This window comes from Cyprinus carpio, chromosome A7 (assembly GCF_018340385.1).
Source record: "Cyprinus carpio isolate SPL01 chromosome A7, ASM1834038v1, whole genome shotgun sequence".
Lineage (NCBI taxonomy): Eukaryota > Metazoa > Chordata > Actinopteri > Cypriniformes > Cyprinidae > Cyprinus > Cyprinus carpio.
The window spans coordinates 12325953-12345208 of NC_056578.1; the positions used below are offsets into that span (position 1 = coordinate 12325953).

The window sequence follows — 19256 nt, forward strand, 5'->3', positions numbered from 1 at the left end:
ATCTATCTATCTATCTATCTATCTATCTGTCTGTCTGTCTGTCTGTCTGTCTGTCTGACTGTCTGACTGGGTGTCTGTCTGTCTGTCTGTCTGACTGACTGGGTGTCTGTCTGTCTGTCTGTCTGACTGACTGGGTGTCTGTCTGTCTGTCTGTCTTTCTGTCTGTCTGACTGGGTGTCTGTCTGTTTGTCTGTCTGTCTGTCTATCTATCTTGACTGTCTGTCTGTCTGTCTATCTATCTTGACTGTCTGTCTGTCTGTCTGACTGGGTGTCTGTCTGTCTGTCTGTCTGTCTGACTGAGTGTTTGTCTGTCTGTCTGTCTGTCTGTCTGTCTGTCTGTCTGGGTGTCTATCTTGACTGTCTGTCTGTCTATCTATCTTGACTGTCTGTCTGTCTGTCTGACTGGGTGTCTGTCTGTCTGTCTGTCTGTCTGTCTGTCTGTCTGACTGTCTGACTGGGTGTCTGTCTGTCTGTCTGTCTATCTATCTTGACTGTCTGTCTGTCTGTCTGTCTGTCTGTCTGTCTGTCTGTCTGACTGGGTGTCTGTCTGTCTATCTATCTTGACTGTCTGTCTGTCTGTCTGTCTGTCTGTCTGTCTGTCTGTCTGTCTGTCTGTCTATCTTGACTGTCTGTCTGTCTGTCTGTCTGTCTATCTTGACTGTCTGTCTGTCTGTCTGTCTGTCTGTCTGTCTGTCTGTCTGTCTGACTGGGTGTCTGTCTGTCTGGGTGTCTATCTTGACTGTCTGTCTGTCTGTCTGTCTGTCTATCTTGACTCTCTGCCTGTCTATCTGTCTGTCTGTCTGTGTGTGTGTGTGTGTGTGTGTGTGTGTGTGTGTGTGTGTGTGTGTGTGTGTGTGTGTGTGTCTGTCTGTCTTTCTGTGTGTGTGTGTGTGTGTGTGTGTGTGTGTGTGTGTGTGTCTGTCAGTCTGTCTATCTATCTAACTGGCTGTCATTTGTTGGAGTGGTGGAGGGTTTAGGTGGGTTTGGGGGGGCTGCAGGTCATTATGAGCACAATAACACGGACAGTCATACAGACACGGAGCGAAGGAGGAGGTGGAGGAAAGGAGTGAGGGACAGAAAGAGAATTGAGGAAGGAAATCGAGAGGAATTGTGTCAAGAATAATGATGGGCCAATTGAGAGTGCCTGGAGTCAGATCCCTGTATTTCTGACTGTTCCCGTGCTCGGCAGGGGCTCTCATTGTCTCCTGTAGAGATCACAACTGCACACACACATATACACACACTGAAACATCAGCTATGTCCGGCTAAGTAGGCACAATCGTCATTTGTTCCATGTCTTGTATTTAATGTGTGTGTGATCAAATCTGTTGTACCTTTCCAATCTGTGTTTCCCATTGCCAATGAGCTATAGTTTGCCTTCTCAAAGGAATGGTTCACCCAAAATCACCCAACAATTTTTTATCCTGCAAAACACAAAATGAGAATTTTTTGATAAATCTTCAAACTGCCCGTTTACATGCGCCAGAAGTATACAGTGACTACAGGCTGTCAAAAAGTATCATGAAAGTTGTCCATAAAACTGTCATATTTCAAGTCTTCTGAAGCCATACAGAAGGTTTGTGCAAACACCAAATTTTAAGTTTGATTCAGTTCAATTTACATTAATTTGTAAAGCACTTTTCACAATATATATTGTGCTTTACAGAAAGTGTTTCACATGTTACAGTCAAGAAGCCAGAAGTGACTGAATCAAGTTATTATTCTTTGAAAATTAATTTCAGTTGCCATTTCAAGCAAATTTGATTTCACCAAACACCCTTGGTTTTACATACTTCACAACCAAACATGATGGGGGACAGAGAGCAAGATTTACATTGTAAAACTCACTCAAATAACAGTCTGTTGCTCACTCAAAGCTATCATATTGCTTTAGAAGACTTTAAATATACATATCCTCATCTTAAAGAGCCCAATCAAGCCACAGTGTTTAGATTGGCTTGCATTTTCCCTGTGATATGCCTCCCACACGCCATAATCCCGTTATGTAAAGATAAATGACTAATATAGCTTCATAGATCCCACATCTATTAAAATGCACTCTCAGCTGTTGTTCATAGAAGAGGCTAAATACACAATCCCAGTGTTTAAAACTGCAGCACATAAACCACAGCTCATGTTTCTATGTGTAAAAAAAAGTTATTTATTATGTTTTTTTTAATGCAGAGGAGAACGTTTAGAGCTGCTGCTCCCTGGTGTGTCCTCTGAGTGTTTAACAGCTTTTATGGTTAAAAAAAAAAAAACTTCCATTAGCAAAAAAAAGTTGCTATATTAAGAATAATTCATGGTGTGGCCTTAACTGCAAACACTGTAAAGGCCAATTCACACAGAGAGCAAATATTCAGCAAGGATGGATATTCACTCAAAAGAGACTTTGAGTTAAAAAACCAAGCGCTTCTATGAAACTATTCATACTGGAGATTAAACTTTGCCTGATTATGGAAGATTTTTCCAATTTACTGTCATAATGAATAGAGATTTGTCACTGAACCATTTCGTACTTGTTGTGAACAGGTCTTAATGCTGTGTCCAAATACTCATCCCCTCATCTTTATTTTTCAACTCAACGGTCTGATGATTACAGTTCACATCTCCATTGCCAGACCGCAGTGGCTGACCACAGGTTTACACTGCGTGTTTTACGCCCGTGCCAAAGCATGCATGTTTGCAGAAACCCAATCCACCTTGACTCATTGTGATGTGAGTCACTGGTCAGCGAGTTCAGAGAAAAGTCCAGTACTTTACAACATCCTCCAAATTTTATTCAGATTTCTGACAGTTTGAGTGAACACGGAGGACTCTAATTGGTTCGGTCTGATCTGTTAAGGACATGAACAAGCCAATCAAAGGGTTAGATGACTGGCCCCATTTAATTTGTTCCATTTGATTGGTTAAAGTCATTAACTAGCCCATCAGATGACGAGGTAGACAGAGGAAGGCGATGCTAGAGGGCAGGATGTGGCAGCGCTAATGAACCCGCTACATCAAACTAATACTCATGTAAGTGTCAAAGGGCACTCCTCTGAGTCTGCGATCCAATACAGGAACAAGTTAAAGGTGGTCATCTCACTAATGGGTGTCATCACCACATGCAATCCAGAAAAGTTTCCCCAACAAAAAGCACTGAACTTTAGAAAACTGTTTAGCCAAGGGACATCAATTTAGGGGACCTATGCAAACTAATCTAATGTCGGAGTTTGTTCAAAGAAGCAATAGCAATATGTGACACACTCTATCATTTTGGCAGATATCACAGTGAGCTATTTGTGGAGAAATGTGATTATAAGCTTATTTTTGATGAATTTGTAGCTTTCATAGCATTCATATTATAAATCATAAATACAAACAATACATTTTGTTTTGTCACTCTTTAATATGGTGTGACAGATTGCTGCAGTGCTGAAAGTCATTCAATATCCATAGCTTATTATATATGTGTGTGTGCGTGCGTGCGTGCGTGCGTGTGTGCGTGTGTGTGTGTGTGTGTGTGTGTGTGTGGAAAAATCATTGTATTACTACATATTTAATTATTTTCTATAATTTTCTCGAAATCTTGAAATAAAAACTATATTTGGGTGAAAATTATATGATGGAGCAAGTCACATAAATGGAGTGTCTTTAAATGTCTGTTTAACTGATCTAAATTTTCTGTTTTGCAGGTGCTGGAAACAACACACATCCCAGAATTCCCCCTAGAAGTTCTGGTGGAGAAAACGGCCCTCTTCCCCCCTCCAACATCGCTGTTATCGCAGGTGCAGCAGGCGGTTCAGCTTTCCTGCTGCTCGTAACTGCCGTGATCTGTGTGGTGTGCTACCGACGACGACACGCCAAGCATTCTGAATCACACCACCCTCCCCTCTCCCTCTCCTCCCTGACCTCGCCCAAACGGGGCTGCGTCGGGGGCGTAGGAGGCGGCAACAACAATGGCTCGGAGCCTAGCGACATCATCATCCCTCTGCGGACTTCTGACTCCGCATACTGCCCGCACTACGAGAAAGTGAGCGGGGATTACGGCCATCCGGTCTACATCGTACAGGAAATGCCCCCTCAGAGTCCCGCCAATATCTACTATAAAGTATGAGAACCGGAGACAACCTTACCGACAACATCTGCTAAGACCACACCGACCTTAAACAACGACCTAAATCCTGCCCCCACAGTCTGCACCCCGAAAGATCAGATCCTTTTACCTTCACACGCATTTCTCAGACACATTTCTCTGAGTGTGTCTGTGTGTGTGTGTTACCATTCTTCGCAAACTCACCCCAACTTCGGCCTTTTGTTGGAGAGAGAATGTCCTGATGTGAGGGCCTCCCTCTCTCTGACATCCCACATGGGGAAAAATTCTTAAAGCTAGAGAAGACCTCCTGGAGTGATTCAGCCAACTGAAAAAAACATGAACTCCTTTTTTGGGGGGCATTCTGGAGCACAAGCATCAAAACTTTTTCTGATGTACTTGCAAAAACTGAGACTATAAACACACAAAAAAGAAAACTCAACCAGTCCAAACCTACAAAGACAACTTTGACTTTGAATGCTACATTTACTCACAAATAGCAGTCTAGTTTGTGTTAAACTCCTTTGAAAGGCAGAGGGGCCACTGATTCAGCCGGTCGTCACACAAGGCTGCAGTCACGTGATCTAGGATCCATGTGTTTGATTGGTGGAGTTGTAGTGGCGTGGAGAATCTTGTATATTTTAATAACGTGTGTATTTTGTGAGTGTGTAGGATAAATATTCCGACACTGCTGTCGCACGCGTTGCGACCAGCGTGATTCAGTACAACTCGCGAGTGTTTTCGTGCGTGGATGAGTGCGTGTTTGAGTAAACTTGTTAGTGTGAGCATGGGCGCGTGTGTTTGTTAGACTGTTTTAAAACCAAAACACAAAAATATGAGCGAACATCAAAAAAGGTTTTTTATCGCTTTCAACACATAGATTATAATTATATATGAATACTCAGTAAAATAATTTTTAGATTTTCTTTTCATGTAATGGTGCAGTTTGCTAGGCCTAATTTTTGTTTTCCTATTTTTTTATGACATGCTGACCTTGTTTCTTCCCCTTTTTGAGTTGTAAATTAATTTAATGCTTTCATTCTGTTGCAGAAACGGAGTTTGTTTGGTTCCCCCTCATTTTCCTCTTTCCCAGGAGGAAAAATGTCGTTCCGCTCTACACATATATTTTTATAGCTCCTTGTACTCTGATGTAGTTTTGAAGCTAGACCTCGTTTGTGAATGTGTTGAGGTAGAACAATCCGAGAAGGTTTTTTTTATTATTATTTTTAAAGACGCTGGGAAAAAAGGGGAAAAAAACTGAAAGAAGGGAAGAATTGAATGGGGGTGAAATAAAAAGAAAAGAATGCGAACACCGCCTGTTGTGAAAGCACACGCACGAGCAAGGAAACTTCTAGTAAGACTGTGAAACTGTGGAAGAATCAAACAATAAAAGAAAAAAATAGGGGAGGGAGAGGTGGGGGGAGAGAAGGAAAGTCGAAAGCTGATTGAAGGAGAAGAGAGAGAGAGGGATGGAAAGGTTTTTAATAAACTCGTCTGGAAGAGGCAGATTTAGCCCCAATGGTCTTCTGAGGTACAAAGAGACAGATGAGGGGAAGAAAGAAACTCATTCTCTCAGATGGACAACAGGATAGATGGACACAGAATTACTCTTTTACAGACACACAGTGCTCTTTTTTGTTCACATGAAGTGAAGTGGAAATATTTCTAGACTCATTTCAAATTCTTGAGTATGGGACATATCTCAATTAAGAAGTACATATATTTACACACACACACACACACATACACACAGACGCACACATATAGAGAACGACTTGATGGCCATGGCACATAGAAAAGCTCTTGTGGAGATTTTCATCACACACACATATGCACAGCTCCAAAACACAATCAAAAGCCATTCTGATTGGGCATATATGCTGGTTACCTCAACAAATGCCATGATTAGCGTTGTTCTTTCACATTCTCCTTCTCTCCTCTCTCTCTCTCTCTCACACACACATTCAATCATGCAGCCTTGTAACTAGCTGTGTGTGTGTGTCTCTGTTAGTGCCAATGAAAATCTCTCTTTTCGGCCTGAAATATACTCTATGCAAGTATGGGAACGTAAACTCTTGTGTCAGAACTCAGGACATATTAGCATAAACTGTCATCTTGTATGGTCAGTTTTCACTGACATGGCAGATCAACAGTTTGGAAAAGAATTAATTTGTGGCAAGGTTTCATTTGTTCGCTCTGTTGTTTTAGTGAGGGTGAAGGAACAAATTAGTACAACATGGCCACTATTAAACTAAAACAAGGGAACTAATTCATAAAAAGTGGTCACAAAATAAAAAGTTATGAGAACAAATTCCTAAGTTGTGGCCATTTTATAAAAAGAAAAAAAATTCTGCATGTCATGTGCGAGGCTCCATAATAAGAATAGTATACTAGTGTGCTGTTCCGGAAACACTTAACTTTACCTAGTAGCAAATAAATAATAAGAAGCCCTGCATGTGAGATTTGGTGAAAAAACAAAAAACAAAACAAAACAAGAAATCTTATTTGTTGCCACAATTTATTAATTTGTTCCCTCATTAATTGTGGACATTTTTTAAGAAAAACTAGGGACTGACTGAATAAAACGTGATCACAAATTAATCATAGGAAGGATTTCTTAATCTGTTTTCAGTTTTTTCCCTCCACATATAATATGCAGGGTGCCGTAGCAAAAGTAGTAAGCTAGTATACTATTCCAAAAAAGCGAAACTTAGCAAGTCACATTCGATCTTACACTTGCTATGTTGACAAAACATTAGCGTCCACATACTTGCATAGAATATTTCTGGCCTTCGGAGTTCTAATTTTGTTTTAAATCACTGCCATTGTCACAGTGTGTTTTGTATGCGTGTAAAAGAATGTTATTGCTAAGAAATACACCGCATACACTTACATAATAACAAGCCATTCATACCCAAATATGTTGGTGATCTTATTTTTATTATGCAGATGTGATTTGTGCCTGACATTGGGACTTGAACAATCTGTCTGTTATTGTTTTCAATCTGCCTAGAAAGCTTCAATATTTGTCTCTCAAAAGCATTTAGTTTTGTATCACTCCGGTGCATCAAGACTGTGAGAAAAAAAGAAACATGACATTGTTTTCTGTCACATTGATGTTTTCTTCTTACACGCCAATTTGGATTTTGTTACTTCAATATCAAGTTGCCTAAAATGTGGAGGTGTTACGTTTGTTCGGCGCTGTTGTATTCGTGGGCTGTTTCATACATATTTAAGCGTTCGATTTCTGTTCAAATTCTGTTGCATTTACTAAATCAATCAGCGTAAGCCATGTCTCTGACCTTGTGCACATGGACTTGGATATGTGTGTGTGCGTGCAGGTGTGCGTATGTCCGAAACACACGTGGACATCGTTCAAAGACGGACCGACGCAGAGGGTGTGATGTTGCGTTCGGACACACGAGGAGACACAAACTCTCTCTTCTCACCATCCTCCCTTTTTTAGGTCTCGTTTATCGAACATCTGGCCTCAGAAAGGTCCATCTTCTATCTTTCACATCGAGCAGTTCTTTGTGCACTTGCTTTCACCATAAACGCTGGGACCAGTATTCTGTACGCAGACACAAGCGGGGACGAACCACAAAGTGTGTATTTTTTTAGAGAACGCTTCAGTTGTGTGTACGTGTTTCTCTGTGCCAATAGCCAGCGGGTGGCGGCCACTTTAAAGACCTCCATTCCTCTCCAGTGATGTGTTCAGACGTTTGTAAACCACCATGTTTGTGTGTGCTGTTTTCTTTTCCGTGTCCATCCCTCCATCTTCCCCCCTCACGATCCCTCTCTTGTTTTCCCTCCTGCAAACATGCCTTTAAAAGGGTTAAACAACTAATACATTCCTTTGAAGAAATGTTGATTAAAATACACACAAACACACAAAAAAAAAACTTTACAGTGCATTCTTGGATTTTCTTTACTGTGTGTGTATTTATTTTTCAAATGCATTGAGTTTTGTGGCCTTCCACTGAACGTGCAACTGAATGACATAGAGAAACCATGTTCTTTATTTTTCTTTCCACTCTACCATCAATCTATTCTTCCTGGTATTTCATCTTCTTTAAAGTAAACACTGGCTTTTACAGTCACCATCCATTGCCAGTTAAGATATGAATGTGTTCTTTAAGTGCACAGAAATACCTTTAGTCGAATTAGTTATGCAAGACTGTATCTCAGTTTCTCTTTTATTGCTTTCCTTTAGATCCTTCTGTATGTTTTCTGTAATGCCATTCAGTTGCGAAAGCAACCATTGCCTTCTGGCAACAATTTCATTTTTATGAAAACTAGCAAAATCTGGCACTGATTGTCCCCGTGAGGTTTCCACACAGTTACAGGTGATGCAGAGGCGACGGATGTATTATTGGCCTGGGAACGCTTATGTCATGCAACAGTCCTCTCATTGGTGTAACGTGATTTAGGTGTGAAGGAGAAGGTTCTGGAACACAAGGGAGAGAAAGAAAAACACTTAAAAAATGTCCTTATAGGCTTCTGCGGTCATCTTTATTGCATAATATTTTTTTCTAAAATGTGCTTGTACACCTTTAATGACCCAGAGGAGCATTTTATTGGCCATGGTTTGCTCAGGGAATTTCTCAACTGTGTCTCAGATTTTTCTCCTACAGTTTCCTCTGTTAAAAATGAAACCTCAGCAAATTAGACAATTATTGTTGATGTACAGTCAGTAGAGAGATAGAATTCACGTGGATTGCGTAGATAATTTGGTTTTGCAAGAATTTATTGATAAAACTTGTGATAAAATGAATGTGGACTGCATAGATAATTAGGTTTTAAAAGAATGTAATAAGACATGTTAGAGCTCATAAAAGCTAAAGCAAAAGTCTGCTTTCATAATCTCCATTTAAAATCATTGCTGTCTCTGAGAGAGGTTACCTTTTTTCCCAGTTGAACTCATAGGACCTAAATTAATTATATGATTAACTTCAAAAAGAGCAACAAATACATCCAATCTGCATTCAAAAAGAAATGAAAAAGTACTAAAACCCTTTTAAAGTACCCCAGGTAATGAATAACATATTCACATTATTTGGAATATATATATATATATATATATATATATATATATATATATATATATATATATATATATATATATATATATATATATATATATATATATATATATATATATATATAGTGATAAAAGTGTTACATTTTGATAGTATAAATATGATATATTTAGATTTTATTCGTTTAATGCGTTGACATTTCATCATGAACCTGTGGCCTGCAGTTTGAAATCCCACCAAGATAATTTTTTAACCTATCTATCATATGTAATACATCTGTATTTTTTATTCCATATATTTCATCAACCTTGCACATAAATCAACTTTGGTGAATTTCCTTTCAAAGGCTAATTTATTATTATTCTGTGGGCGTGGCCATTAAATAAACACAACACACTGAATTGAAAGGAGGCAGAGGCAGCCCTTAATTTATGAATTTTCCCAATCCTGGTCGGGAAGCTATGAAAAAAAAAGCATTGCTAGAAATGCATATCAGACGGCCATTAAATATTCCCGTAGGGGGAAAAAGCCCTTGGCTCAGGGTCAAAACAAGTCTAAGCTGGATCTATAATATTTTGCATCACGCAAAACAAATTTTACATTAAAAGCGAAAGTGCTCTAAATATTCATTCGCATCCACTAAAATGCAAATGCATTTTTTTCTGCAACGTCACGCGTGAACTTCCGGACGCGTATTACAGAGCTGTCTCTCACTTCGAAATACAAGGATTTGGCTTCGCAGCAACATCATTGCCCCAATAATGTGAGTAGAGTATTGTGGCCTGAGATAAATGTTATGTTTCATAACAAAGACAATGCCAGGTGAACGTTATGTGCTTGGCGAAATTTTATCGATTTCTTTTTGATCAGTTCATAGACATACCAAAAACCATCATGGCCAATGTCTCAAGGTTACTAATATCGATTTATAAGTAAGTCTTTTAAACATTATTTTAATAGGTAATAGCTATTATAATGAAATAAATTAATGTATATGTGGGTGTGTGTATAATTATTATTTGTAAAAAAAAAAAAAAAAAAAAATACATTTACATATATTTACCACAATATATGCTTTAAGTCTTTTTAATATATACCATGAATAGACACATACTGCTTTCTTCCTGACAACAGCTGTGCTTTCCTGTGAAGTAGAGAGCACAGTTTCTGTTGTGTTATTAAAAAAGAAAGAAAAAAACTCAAACTTGGCCTAGAGTGAAATCAATTAGGAGATAATCCTCTATAATCAGATCTGAACAGGTTTTGGCGGCAAGGCTAGAAATCCCAAAGACCGGCGCGCTTGACTTGAATGTCGCCACAGGAGCCTTAAGACCGCGTTGCTATGGGGACCCTCCTGAAGGTCAGAGAGAGCGAGATATCGTTTCCTGGCCGCCTGCAATTTGACCATTTGAAAAGCTGGTCAGTCATCTGCATATCAAATGTGCAAAATGAGCGAGGGAGCGATAGAGAGAAACAAGAGGGAGAGGAGAATGAAGTACAGGCCACCTCCCCTGCGTTTCCTTTCTAAAGGCTGAGGTGAGGAAAGGTGAGGGCTGAAAGTCAAGTGTCTCACTCTCTTTCCGTCTCTGATTGCACCTGTAGGCAGCGTCGACTGGAAGTGACTGATGAAAAGACGGGTCTTTAAGTCGTCACCAGGAACCCCCACTGCTTAATCTCTCCTTCAGTCTCACAGCCACCACAGCTCTGATCTCCAACAGGGACATTCTCTCTCTCACTCCGTCTGAATTTCTTTCTTCACACTCTTTCGACATGTTCTCCTCCCTCTCTCGTTCAAGCCTTGCATTCTTTATGTTGTAGGAGAGAGAAAAACAAACTGCTACAGTTAATAATGGGTCCGATGACAAGTACAGCTGGCCTGGGAAAAATGAAGCTGATAAAGCAACAGAACTGGAGAGAGAGAGAGAAAGAGAGAGAGAGTCAGTGGGTGTTCATTTCAGATGATTAATTTATTAACATGACACCATACCAGCCGAATATCTGATACAATACAGTTCATACACCCATGCGTTCTCATGTTCTCCCTTAAACTTTATTCACAAACCGCACGCTCTCACAAACCCTTAGATCTATATGATAGCATCCGAAAACATGGCTGTGAGTTATGGGTAATCGTTTGCCCTCGGATATTCACACAGAAAATTGCATGGTGGTCCCATGATCTCATCCATCATTCATTCACATTATATCTAGAGTGTTCCTTTCATCTTTGATACTTTGGTTGCTTATGTTATTCGAGTCGAGGAGAAATCAAAATTGGCATATTATTTTCTTACCGCAAGTTTCTGGTCTTATTTAGAACAATTATGCACATCGTGATAAAGAAGTAAAATGTTTGTTCTTCATAATCAAACTTTCATCAATCTTGCTCCGCCTCTAAAACAACCTTTCTTTTTGTATGATGTCACCAAGGCCGCTATTTAACTGCTAGACATTGTTTGAGGCTGCTGTTGTAGGTCATTCAGCCTTTTTAATAATCTCGCCAAGCTGTAATTTAAAACTGGTCACAACCTAAAGCATTTCTGGAGCTCAAACTGTAGAGCATGGTGCTAGCAATGCCAAAGTTATGAGTTTGAGTCCCAGAGAACAAATGAACTGACAAAATGTGTAGCTTGAATACACTGTAGATCGCTTAAATTTGTGTAAATGGAAAGGTTACAGCAATAATAGCAAATAAAGTGACTGGGATACATCAAGTTGCTCTCAAGGTTGAGCTTGACCTTCATTCTCCAGCATCTTGGTTCCCAGTTGGTAGAGGCTCAAATAAACATGTCCTGATGCCTGGGACAAAAATGTAGTCCTCACAGAAATCTACTGCAAATTTGTACCTAACATTCTGGTATTAAACACCCACTTTTCAAGGTCCAATCAATTCTTGATGGATTCTTGATGGATAGAACACACATTTTTTCCTGTTAAACAAATTTGGGGTTAGCAAATTGTTTTTCTTAAAAAAAAAAAAATCTTTTTTTTTTTCTTTTCAGCAGGGACACATTAAATTGATCACACAAGGTATTTATAATGTTACAAAATATTTCTATTTCAAATAAATGCTGTTCTTTTGAACTTCTATTCATCGAACAATCCTAAATGAAATGTAGCACATTTTTCACAAAAAGCAGTTTTCAACTTTTTTTCAACAGTGATAATACTGAAAAACATGTTTCTTGAGCATCAAGTCAAGTCACCTTTATATAGATTTTATCAAGGCAGCTTCAATCAGCATATTAGGGTCATGTTACACTGAAGACTGAAGTAATGGCTTCTGAAAATTCATCTTTGTCATCACAGGAATAAATTATATTTTAAAATATATTTAAAATAAAGCATTTTTTTTAAGTTGGTATAATATTTTACAATATTAATTATTTATTTCTGTATTTCGATCAATTAAATACAGCCTTGATGAGCATGAGACTTCTTACTGACTCAGTCTGAAATTTTGGAATGGTAGTTTATTTTTTTTATTTTTCCAGAAATGCATCACATTATGGAAGTAAAATGGGTTGCAAATTATGTTTATTTTAACTGTTTGTTTTTTTGTCTCTTTTTCTTTTTTAAACCTTCCTCACTATGGATGTATCTGTGGTTCAGTGATAGTAGGAAACTAAATGTTTTAAGGGGATTGTGAAGCTAACAGAATAACTTTGTAAAACATCTGTCAGTTTGTCTGTTTCTAAACCCTATTGTCATGTATCTTTCAGGTTGCACAGAAAGATCTCTAGAGCATCCGCTCTGCATGTTGTTTCTAAACCAACCGTCCATCTCTCGGCTTGTTTAGATGCCCAGTGACCTGAGGTCAGTCTTACCCTGCTTTAACACTTCAACACCTTGAGATAGCACAACAACAACAAAAATCAATACAACCTTCATCTGAAGGGATTTCTTCGAGTCCCAGAGGAAAAAGTGTTCTATGGTGTTTCTTTAACATTGAAAAAGTTGTCACAGGAAAACAAGACAAAATTGTTAGCCTCATGGACATGCGCAAACGCTTATGGTCTCCCAAACAATGTGGCAATAATGGACCCCCAAAAAGCCTCAAAATTCAATTTGAAAAGTTTTCTCAAAAATTCCCCAATTGACAAGAGTCCTTCAGCAGCAGAATAGCTGCCCTGCATCCCCTCATCTCCCCACCCTCACTCGCTCTTTCAGCTCAGAAAAGAGGAAAAAAGTAAAAATGAATCTGCCACCTCCCTTACTCCCCCACTTACTCTCTTTTTAAGACGTGCACACACACACACACACTCCTGTTGCTTTATTGAGGCAGCTGCACCCTTTGACCTCAGTGCTTGTGGAATGTGTGTGTGAGAGAGAGAAAGAACGGCGGGGGTCTCTTTTTCTTCATACAACAAAGGCTGTCGGATCGACAATAGAGTGGCAGAATAGAGTGTGTCCAGAGGGCCAATGAGTCGTGCTAGCTTGCTAAACCGGTGAGGGGGACAGACATACAGTGAGAGAAGAGAGAAAAAGTTTAAATTAAAAGAAGAGGAGAAAAGAAATGAGGAATATTTGTTTTGTCTGGGCACACTCATGACTTCCGATGCAAAAGGAAGCGAAAAGATGGGCCCATGTTTGGTTCGAGACATGTGTGTCTGTGAGGGGCCCAGTACACACAGCAGGACTGTGGGCCCAATGACTCAGTGCTGCAAATGACATCAGCAGTGTCAGCCTCAAATACTGCCAAATGCTGCATTCAGAGAAGTAATATGTGTGTCTAGGTTGTGCAGCTGGGCCACAGATAGACAAAGGTGTTCCGTCACACTTTGCCTCAAAAAGTGTGTTTTCAGAGATATTGGGGCAGTTTGGTGATATTCTTTTCAATCCTCTCTCACACACACTTGGTTTTATCGATCTTTGTGGCAAAAAGGCAGATGTATATGTGTAGTCTACCATCTAGGAATGTTTGATGTGATTCACTTTACGGCCCCTTGTTGGGCAGGCTCTAAATCTCTTCAGCCTGGCTGAACTAAACCTAGAATTTCCTCCATATATACCACTGGCAGCCTTAAGGTCTCCAACCTCAACAGATTACACATGGATCTCAATCCTCACACTTTTACACACGAAAACACTGACTAACAGAAAGCGCAGTCCAAAAGTTTGGAAAGGCCAAGTGGGGTTTCAGACAGTAAAAATAAATCAAAAAGTATTTGCACAAAAGTATTAAGCTGCACAACTCCTTTCAACATTGATAATAATAAGAAATGATTATAGAGCACAAAATCAACATTTTAGAATAATTTCTGAAGGATCATGTGACACTAAAGAATGGATTCTGGAGTAATGGCTGCTGAAAACTCAGCTCTGCCATCACAGGAATAAATTACATTTTAAAGTGTTATGAAATCTGAAATAATATTTTAATATACGTTACTGTATTTTTGGTTAGATACATTCAACCAACAACTGGTTGGTTCTGGGTGGTTGCCAGTACGTTGCTGTGTGGTTGTTAGGGCACTTCTAGAAGTAATTCCTTTTTGGTCAACAGAGCCCATACCTAAGGCCTTATTGCCAAATGCAAAGGTGGCACAGACAGTTTAATGCTGCTCAGAGGTGGCTTTACAGTAAATGCATTTTACACAACAGTTTGTACAGTTTTGTACAAGCTGAGGTGGGTCAGAGGAGGCATAAATTACCCTAATGTATTCTAGCCTCTAGATATGACTCACATCCTTCTTGTGGTGTAAGTCTGTGGGATGTTTTTGCTTGTTTTATTCTCTTCCAGGTGAAAATCATTAGATTGATTAAGAAAGTAATAGCACACCTCTCCTCAACATAGCGCATGTAGTCATGTCTGTAGCACAAATGGACGAATTACACGCTAGAGTTTAATGCTTACAGTTATGGATTTGTTCAAATCCCCAAGCCCACTAATAATTATAAATCCCCACTAATAATAAATCATTTTTGGGAAATGTTTTTATTTCATTCATCAATGCAAAGCATGTTTTTGTTTGTTTCTTTAACAAAACAGGTGGTCTCTGTGTAACACCCCCTCCTCCCCTTTTCATTTGTGATTTCAGTCACTCCTCCTCTCTCTCCCTCCAAACAATGCTTGAAGGAGGGTCTCTTGTCCACTAGCACAAACTCACCCAAGCTCTCCTCCCCCAGCCCCCATCTACCCCAGCACCTCCTTCCTGCTCACGCAGCAGATGCCAGGCTCCTTTGCAGGGAAAATGATGCGTGTCCAAAAATAACTGATTGCACATTTTTTCTTTCTCAATCATAACTACACCCCCCACCCCCGTACACCTCCATCCACTCCTAATTTGTTATTTTTCAGCATTTCAGTCTGCGAGTGTTTGGGGCTGTGCAGGGTCCCTGAACAGTATAATGTGTCTCTCTGTTATATATAGCTATAATACTAAACAGGGCTTCAGTCCTGTATATTACGACTGTCTTTATTCATTTTCAAGCATTAAACTTTCAAGCTTTTTTTGGACAACAAACTGTTCATAAGCAGTTTTTATTACAGATTTGAAAGTTGCCACGCGTAAACGCACAGTGCTGCGGATCACAATATAAAACATGCAGTGCATATATTTATGTAAATTGTATACATTGCATAATTGGTATCATTTTCACTTTCAATCTATTGTGCAGCCATTGGCTTTCATTGTATAGATAGTAAATAAATTATCCCAAAATTTCTTTTTTGGGTGACCTATCACTTCCATTCTGGTTTTAGTGCTGATCTAACCGGTGGGCTAGTATAGCCTTGAAAGAAGCTCATTGACCTATTGGTAGACTTGTAAGTAAAGCAGCCTGATAGGAAAACCTGGTCATTTCAGCAGTGAACAGACAGATGGGAGACGGAGGGAGAGAGTTTGGATTGCTACTAAACACTCCAAGATGTTTGAACGCACTTCTGGAGACATAATATTGAGGGGTACATACTTTCATAGTGTGTAGCTACACACACACTCACACACACACACTGAGTTTTGCCACCACACAAGGGAATCCCCTTTGAGACCTCAGCTTCATTATGATCTGGCTTACCTCAGCATAGACTGGAGTGTGAGCTCTTTGTTGGCTCTGTCAGTGAGCAAGAAAAGGAGAGAGAAAGAGAGAGAGTGATAGAGAAAGCTCACAACCGTGTCAGTATTGAACACTCAGGCCTGTCTGTGAAACATATCCCTCCCTTTTTTCCCTGCACCCCTTTTCGAGCCCCTCTTCTGTACTACTGGAGCTAAACTCTTTTTGTTTTTATTAATGAATGCCGTGCTGTCACCCGTCTGCTGACACATGTAATGCTCACATTCATCCATGTACTGGAGTGGCAGGGAACACACACACACACACACACACACACACACACACACACACGTGCACGTGCACACACATGCCCCCCTGTGTGGTTGTGACCTCATAACCTTGTTGTCATGCAGTATCCATCTGCCATCAAGACACAACAGGACAGAGGGAGAGTGTAAGACAGAGAGGAGACTGTCAAATGTCAGGCCCTCCCTCCATTCTTTCTTGTGAAAAACACTAATGACTTTTCCTTTCTCTTCTCCAGCCAATATTTTTCATTAGGTCGGCCATTACTGACTCAAACTCAGTCATTACTTGCTCGCTGCTTTCACTTTATTGGCATATTTATGTTTTGTTAAGGAGTGGATAAAAGTGTTTTTCAAATTCTACAAGAATTGTGTCAAAGTAATTAGTTGGTTGCTGAAATGTGTTGTGGGATAAGCCAGAAGCGTGTAAAGGAATAGTTAACCTAAAAAACTATTTCTTAACTCTTACTTGACCGCATTTTGGCCAAGCGGTGTTCTAATATTTTTTGTGTACTGTTATAGAATTGGTTAATATTTTGAATTAGCTTTTATTTGCATGTTTCCAGTTTTCATTTTAAGTTTAGTTTAAGTTCTAGTAATTATTTTTAAATGTATTTCTATTTAGCTTTATTTTTATTTCATTTTTAGTCATTTTAGTACTTCAGCTTAAACTTATTTCATTTCATTTATTTATTTATAAAGCACGTTCACACTATAGAATAGAACAGAATTATACTCTATTTTAGACCGAGTGGGATGCCATGCCAACCACTACGTAGTGGCTGAGACCTGTGTGATTCATCATGTTCATAAACAGAGACAAGAAGTTCCAGCTACAATGTTCTTCCGCAAGATGCATGCTCTTTTTTTATTAACTTCTAGAGTGTCAAAAGTTACATAGTGTACCTTTAACAGTAACTATGATTTGGTATGATTTTTCTTTGGTGACACTTCTCTATCTGAAATTAACAATGCTTGTACAAGCTGTATGAACTAACTTTATAGTGTTTTTGGCCCTCTTTAAATGTTGCCAGATCATGGTCACAATATGCTTTCATTGTATGGAAAAAACATTCTTTAAAACATTTCCTTTTGTGCTCCAATGCAGAAAGTCATACAGATTTGAAACAACATGTGCAAGGCTGGATTATGGATAGAGCCAGTAGGCCCAACGCCCCAGGACCTCAATTTGCTAGGGGCCTCCAAAGCCTCAGGCTGCACATCCTAAGACTGCCAAAGTAAGCTGAACACCAGGGTCCTCTGTGCAAGGCACATTTCCTCATTTCAGCAGAATATGAAATGAACTGGTGAGTAGCATGTGCCAAACACATCTCAGCTTATTCTCACTTATGTCTACAGAATAGTTTTTTCCCTTAATTTAGTGTGCATATTTGTGTAGACCTGCATCTTACACTTTACATCTTTTCAAAATGGTCCTAAGGTAGGGTGGGAATGCAATATGCTATTTTTATGGTGCATTAAAAATAGTTAACTTGTAATGCATACTCTATTCAGTGCCTGATTAGAAAACCTGGAAAACAGACATTCTTCAAAATATCTTTTAATGTTCAACAGAAGAATGAAACTCATTCAGGTTTGGAACAACTAGAGGTTGTGTAAATGACATCATTTTTGGGTAAACTATCCCAATAAAAAATAACCAATGCAAATGATATGCTTTTATACTCATTGTGTTTTTTGTTTGGTCAGGCATTACAGACATCTACTCTGTGTGTTCTAAGGCGGACTCGATTCATGACACCAGCACTGAACATGAGGGTACGTAAATAACAGCAGAATTTAGCATGATCTGTTCCTTCAAAAGTGGATTTTTAAAGCATGTTCTGACTTCCATAAGACTTGGGATTGAACATCTGAGTTGCAGAGATAGTGAGCGTAAGACCTCATATGTATTCTGCTAACCCAGAAGATCATTTACCGGCAAGGGCAGATGTGTCAGATAGTCTGACAGTTGTAGTCCTAACCTAGAATCTCACAACCTCGGATTTGGAGTTCCTCTGCGCAGTGAGCCAGTATTAGAGTTCATAAATAACTGCACGTCCTTCCCGTGACACATTTATTTGTAGAAATTTGTATGATTCATAATGTGGAAACAGAGTGTTTTTAATGAACTAGCTTTTGATAAATTTTAATTAAATCCCATTAAACCCGCTGCTTTGTCGCATGTGGAAAAGGCGGCTGACAGTAGTTAATTAGCCTGTTTAAGCATAGCTCGCTTTTATAATGCATTTTGCTTTGTCATCATCCTGCTTTTCCCTGTAATTAGGCGTGACAGTGCGAGAGGTGCAACGTGAGGGCTGGGTAGCACGAGCGCTAGATGGGGACAGGTACGTGTAAGGAGAGTGTGTGGGAACCGGAGTTTTTTTTTTTTATATGGGTGCCAGGCGATTACCTTACGGAATACATGCTCCCATACCATGCATTATATCTCCTCCTCCAAGCATAACCCCCAACGCCTACCTAATCCTCCTGAACCTCGCTCCCCTCCTCACTCTCCTTCCTAATCCCTCCCTCCTTTCCCCCATCTTCCCTGCACCTAGCAAAAAAATAATTTCCTCCCGTGCCTCGAGCAATGTGTGCCGCGCTAATTGCGCAAAGGTGGAGCGACGCTTTCGTCTGTGTTTGTGTGCAAAATGTATTCACTGCGTTGTTGATGTGTGTATTTGCATGCGTCCGCTCGTCTAGGCGTAGTTCCAGGGCTTCCTGTGCCACCTGGGCATCTTAAAGTCTGCCAGTCTGTCGGTACGGGAGACCCAGCTGGACCGAGGGCTGTGATGGTGTGTTGGTGGAATCAGTAATGAAGATTTAGTGCCAAGAACA

The 19256-nt window shown here is 39.6% G+C and overlaps 1 protein-coding gene and 1 long non-coding RNA gene across 2 annotated transcripts in view; both read left to right on the forward strand.

Moving 5' to 3' along the window:
* The window catches only part of LOC109105464 (ephrin-B3-like), a 63560-nt gene extending 56943 nt beyond the window's left edge, over positions 1–6617 (forward strand). The window contains exon 5 of the mRNA XM_042759710.1: positions 3678–6617. Within this exon, the coding sequence (XP_042615644.1) occupies positions 3678–4099 (422 nt within the window). The 3' untranslated portion in view covers positions 4100–6617. The remainder of the gene's footprint in view (positions 1–3677) is intronic.
* Positions 6618–9256: 2639 nt separating this feature from the next.
* Positions 9257–18978, forward strand: LOC122145593. Its single transcript, XR_006160414.1, has 4 exons — positions 9257–9877; positions 12837–12930; positions 17524–17722; positions 18126–18978. It is a non-coding gene; the product is annotated as an uncharacterized LOC122145593 (long non-coding RNA).
* The last annotated feature ends 278 nt before the right edge of the window (positions 18979–19256 follow it).